Genomic DNA, 6,000 nt, shown 5'->3' with positions numbered 1-6,000 from the left:
GAGTATCAATAGGAAATACTGAAACAACAGAATCAGATATTTCTCTATTCTTTAAAAAAAATAAAAATCATTTGCCTCATTACATGGGCTCAGCCCAGGAGGAATTTTTCGATACCAGATACAGTCCTCACTCTTACAGGCAACACACCCTATAATTAGTCTTATCAGATTATCCATCTCAATGTTAAAACTAACTGGGTACTTTGCTCCTGGAAGATTGTTTGAGACTCTCATTATTTTAAAGGTAGAAACCTTCTTTTGTTGTCCAGTTTAAAATTATTTGTGGCAAACCATAACTAGTTTTTCTTAGGCAATCCAAGCTCGTAACTGAAAGATTATTTTCCTTGCCTGGCATACGTACCCATAACGAATACACAAAGAACAGCCATATTCTTTTTGAGCTTTCATTTCATTTCCCTAAATAATCCATACTCCTTTAGCTTTCTTTCTTATTTCCATTTTAGTGGTCATCTGTCTAGTTCTTCTCTGCACTGGTTCCAGTTTGCAGTTGCCTTTCTTGTCCATGACCAGATCAGACTAGACCATGATTGACAAAACCTGTACATAGGGTTCCAAACAAAATGATATGAAATTATATTTCTTATGCTATTTTTTTTTAAATCCAAAAGGGGTCCTCTTCATCCTATGCACATTAAGGAAAACAAAGTAAAGTAAATTCACTGTTTCTAAAAGCTACTTGGGAAGTTCTAAATGTTCAGGGTCATTCTTCCTTGGAAACCATCAGCTGAACAAGTTTTCTACAACTGAAAGATATCCTTCTGAAGTCTGGTGAACATTAAAAATTTTCAAGGGCAACAGCGTTCATTTAAAGTGTCAAGCTCAGCTGTGGTGGCATGTTTAAAAAATCTTCAGCTTTCATTGAACTGGCTTCGAACACAAGTTGTTTTTATTTTGGCTCCTGATACTATCTCCACAGTCAGACAATTTTCTTGTCATGTAAGCAACTATTTTCCTCTTTTGGATCAAAAGCAGTACACGGTTGTCTACGAAAGCTTGTCTACAGCTTGGAACATGTTAACAAATTTCACAGTTTTCTTTTTGACCCTCTGGACACAGACCATCACTTATTCATTTTATTACAAACACCTTCCTAAGTAGCAGCAACACACATAATTAGGCCTTGTCTCAAGTCCTTTTTTGCTAACAAAAAAGGTAAGAAGCTGCCAAAAGCTTCATATGTTGCCATATGGCGTGAAAAGAATTTCTTCTCAGGAACTGAAGGGCTAGAGAGAAGACATACAATTAGAAACTTCATTTACACTGCCATACAAAAGTGCAGCAAGATGTTTCTAAAATGGAATCATAAATCTAAAAAGGATTTCAAGTTTCAAAAAAACATACAGACTTACTGAATTAAATTATTACTTGAACTAGTGTCTTGCCCTTGGTTTGGGGATTTAAATACGCTCAATTCTCATCTTCTTAAATCACTTTCTCACCAAATCGCAATTTCAGATTACAGACAGCACAGGGTTTTCAGTCTAGTGAGGATGTGAGCTTCCCAGCAGCAGGTAGAGGTACGCTAGCTCATGTCTCTTCCCCTTCACCTATGGAATCACCATGGATGAATCAGCTGCCTCCTTCACCACAGCTCTTGCATACTTTAAACTGAGGTAATTACTTCTCTTGCAAGCACATGCAGTAAATTGAGATCTAACCACAGCTTTGAGCTGGCACAAGCTTAAAAAAGATACAAAAATGCTAACAGGAGGTCCTTTTAGTCATCACATTTTTGAGCAAAGAGAAAGCTATTGATATTCAAAGGGCAAGTTCAGTGCTACCAGAGGAAAGATGCTCACTAAAATAATACCACATTACCTTCTTTTCGCACATTTCACCTGAGTAAAATTGGATGGTTGCTAATCTGAGTCACATTTAAGACAAAAAGCAAGAGCTGATAGCTTCTTGCCTGCAAGATATTTACTTCTACATTGGTAGCTTATAATTATCTCTGATAACAGAGCAACTTTATACTGTGCTAAAACTACACAGCTATGTCCACCATAAAATAATAAACTTTGACACAAACAGCACTTAAACATCACCATAGAGATATAGGAAAATAGACTGGTGTAAGCTAAAAAGCAAGAGAGGAAATTTGATCAGAATTATATAATTGTGCTAATTTTAGGCTAATTGGCCTAATAATATATGAGGTCAGTCAACAACCTGTTTTCTTTGTAGAACAAAATAGGGTCAGTCATATTTTGCTGTGTTTGACTCATATATTCCTTGGTATTTGCATGTTCTCCATATGACCAGGCACAAAGTTTACAGGATAGTTTTAACCACGCTTCTGTAAGTACAAAAGAGTACTGTTGATTTAGGAGTTAAAAAATACACAAAGATACATATATGTTAGAATAAGAAACAAAATGTAATAAAACCTACAGCCAATCTATTTTTGTTTTACAAGAAATATCTTCAGCATCTAATAAGTTTTGGACCTGAAACACTAATCCAAAAGCTGTAACTTGTGCAGATCAGGTCATTCTTCCTTGCCAAACAGATCATCCAGAAGAGGCAAGTATTTGATTTTTTTAAAAGGAAGGGATGGTGGCTGTCCGTTCCAATCATCTTCATTCTGAAATTAGTGACACAGAGAGTATCTTAAAATATAATATTGAAAACAACAACATATAAAAGCTGGTCAAAATAAGATTGAATGTGCTGCTTACCTTGCAATTACAATCATTCTGTGAACATGTGAACCTTTATATAGTGCATCCTCCTAAAACATTACTACATGCACATTTTTATCAATCTTCCAGAATATTTTATTGAACATATTGAGCACTTTTGCAGATATTTTCAAATTAAAGAACACTGTATTTTCTTCATTAAGACATTTATACTTGAAAACCTTACAAGTCAGCTATGCCTCAACACCAAAACCATACAAAATAATGATAAAGAGAAAGAGGAAAAGTCAGCTAAGCTAGCACAACTCTGCTACTGAAATCTATTGACGAAATACAGATACTATAGCCTCAAAATATCACCATTAATTCAAAGTAAGTTAGAAACAGAATGACAATTGGGTTCTAAAGCTGAAAGATTCAACAAGATTTAAATCCTTTCCTTTCACTGATCTTTTCCATGTCTTAGTATTTCTTCATTAGAATACTCGTGTATTGTACAAAAGATAGTCTAGGTATTGCAGCTAACTAACAGAATAATAAAGTCGATAAAAATGAATAAAAAATACCGAAACCAATTTGGATGCAGTTCATTAAAAACAGCACTATATGTCACTGTGACAGTCAGAGCAAGGCTCTGGAGCCAACGAGGAACTGATTATCCCAGCATGCTGATGAATGATTATAATTCCTCTTGATGCACCTTTTTCCTTTCTGGCCTTATCTGTAACCTTCCTCCCCTAACTCCCATGTACTGCTCTCAACTGGGGCTCTTAAGCATCAGCCACTCCCTGGAAGCCCATCCACTAACTATCTTCCAAGGAAAGATAACACCTGCTTCATACCCAAAGAAAACCATGTCTCTTACACTGATCAGAACATACATTTTACCACAGATGTCCAATCAACCTCCAGCTTGTTTCACAAGCACCTTTTCCTTTGTGCCTTCAACTCGTGAAGACCACTTTTTGTGCCAACATCACTTGCACCCCACCTTCACGGCGTAGAAGCCATCTCCTTCCCTCACCAGCCAGAAAGCAGGTCATGCTCAATGGCTAGATAAGCCATGCAGCTGTGAGGAGAAAAATGGCCAAACAGATTAAACAGGAAGCATATCTGTGCAGATATCTGTTTCTTTCAGCCTTGATTTTTTGGTATGGAGCTTAGCACCATCTTCAAGGCAAAAATCCTCAGGGCACAGGCTCTGACCTTTTGCTTGCACGGTACTGAGGCCCATGAGGGTCCTTATCCTGGCAGACTCTCCTGAGAGAAGGCACTGGTGAAATACCAAGTTATAGCTTAAAGATGGAATTACTCTGTAAAAACAAAGAATACCCACTGAACACAACCTACTCCACAAGAACCACAGGACTGCTGTATAAAACACGTGAAAGGGCTTTGATTTGATTTGATTTGTGCAAGGAAGAAAAATTCTTCTCAATCACAAAGTGAAAAAGAAACCACCAGAGAAAGCAGAGCAAAGCAGCAGCATAGGGCCCTGGTTAGACATCCCAGACAGTTTGAGATGCTACAGAAGAAAGAGCTCGTAAGCCAATAAGAGAGAGCAGTCAGGTTAATAGCACAGCACTTGAGGAATATTGATTTAAAATATGTCACTGTTGAACTTGAATTCAAGGGAATGCTATGTTTCTAAGTGGTCTGAACACAATCAAACACATTCTGTACAAGCATAGCAACACACGGACTAGGCCAGAATAGCGAAACTACACGTTGGCAGAAGGGCTTTGTATTTATCTGTTACAAGATTTTTAAAAATCAGCGTAATTGCCTTATGTACCATCTATTTTAAAATGTTCCGTTCAGCACAAGATGGCAAGACCAGATTAATCTCTGCAGTTTGTTGACACCACATTTTTATTTACCCTAAGTAGCAGGCTGGTGGGGATATACAAAGTTGATCCTTCAGTACTGCTCCTGATTTACGCCTACCAGTGATGTGCTGTATTATATACAAGTTTCCACAGAGTTATAAAATATATGTAGCTATTTTCTGTGGTGCCAGTGGAGTTTTAAGAATTTCCTGGCTATCCCAGCAACCAAAAAGATCATTTGACATGTGGCAGAAATATTTGTGGGTGGCGCGGTATTCACACCTATTGTTCAAGGACAAATACACCTGTTTTCCCCTCTTTTTTTTTTTTTTCTTTCAGAAAAATGTCACAGAGATGTGACACCTACTAGGCACAGGTGGGTAGCAGGCCTCCTATTCCCTGTGTGACTTCCCTGGTTCATTCTTAACCTCCCAGAAAAAGATAATTACACGAAGAGAATAGTCACAAATACGCGAAGATGAAAACCGTTATTGGCTTTGTTGGATGAAGCAGTCATGTTACACTTGGCCAAAACACATGAGTATCTCATGTGCTTGGCTGTGCTGTTCCTTTGCTCAAATATAGTGGTTTTACCTTGAGAGGAAGCTTTATTGTCTGGAATGCAGGTATTTGATTCTCTCTCCAGTTCAGCCCATCCAGAAATTTTTTATACTCTACTTGCTTATTGTCATCTTCAAACCTAAGCAGAACATCCACAAGATGACTAGTGGTTAAATGAAAATTTTAACACAGTTATATCATGTTATCTACAACATACTAATACATTACTTTTTGGATAATCATTTTTCATTCCTTTAGAACCAAAGCCTGGTAAGAGTACGGAGAAACACTGCCAAACTGCCAAGCCTTGATATTGTACATTACATTCCATAAACTTACTGCTCAGTAGCGTCTCTCATACTCGTATTCAATTTCTTTAAGGTTTAATTTTTAACCATTGCCCAGCCTTTTCCAGAACTAGGATCCCACAGTTGGTGACAACCATAGAGCTGGGATGGTTGGTGTATAATTCCTTTGTGTAGAAAAGAAACTGGTAGTACAATACAAGAGAGATGTGCTTTAACACAATTGACCTGCTTTATACAGTTTCTACAATCATTTCCTGAAAATAAGCAATCTCTCAAATATGCTGTTTGTACACACCTTGGGATCAACTTACAATTGACAAACATGCAGCTCTCTAACCTATAATTTAATAGCCAGATTTAACAATCTCAATCCTTGTTATTTGGTAGTTGTTTTATGGTATTATTCTTCATTTCCATGGAATAAATATATATATTTGTGTCTGTTACAAAGGTTCCCTAACTGAATGAAGAGATATATCCTGCCAGCTAGGTTCTACAGCTACTATTACACGTGGAACATACTACCTTCCTCCCTCAGATTTCTAAAATCATTACCCTACGCTAATAAACCCACTGGGAGCAGCTCTGTAAGCCACGCCATCCTTCTGCTATTTTTTTGAATGAAGGAGCTTCAGAAAA

The 6,000-nt window shown here is 37.3% G+C and overlaps 1 protein-coding gene across 9 annotated transcripts in view; it reads right to left on the bottom strand.

Annotated features, from left to right (window-relative positions):
- Positions 1 to 2,226: 2,226 nt before the first annotated feature.
- EFHC2 (EF-hand domain containing 2) overlaps positions 2,227 to 6,000 on the bottom strand; it is a 61,350-nt gene continuing 57,576 nt past the window's right edge. For 7 of the 9 annotated variants that reach the window (XM_083847472.1, XM_083847476.1, XM_083847473.1 and 4 more), the window contains exons 14-15: positions 5,087 to 5,192; positions 2,227 to 2,605 (exon numbers count right to left, since the gene is read on the bottom strand). In XM_083847472.1, the coding sequence (XP_083703598.1) occupies positions 2,510 to 2,605; positions 5,087 to 5,192 (202 nt within the window). In that variant the 3' untranslated portion in view covers positions 2,227 to 2,509. The remainder of the gene's footprint in view (positions 2,606 to 5,086; positions 5,193 to 6,000) is intronic. The other 2 variants (XM_083847478.1, XM_083847471.1) reach the window with 1 other exon arrangement.

This window comes from Anser anser (genome assembly GCF_964211835.1).
Source record: "Anser anser genome assembly, chromosome: 1".
NCBI lineage: Eukaryota > Metazoa > Chordata > Aves > Anseriformes > Anatidae > Anser > Anser anser.
This window is presented reverse-complemented; position numbering and strand designations above follow the sequence as displayed.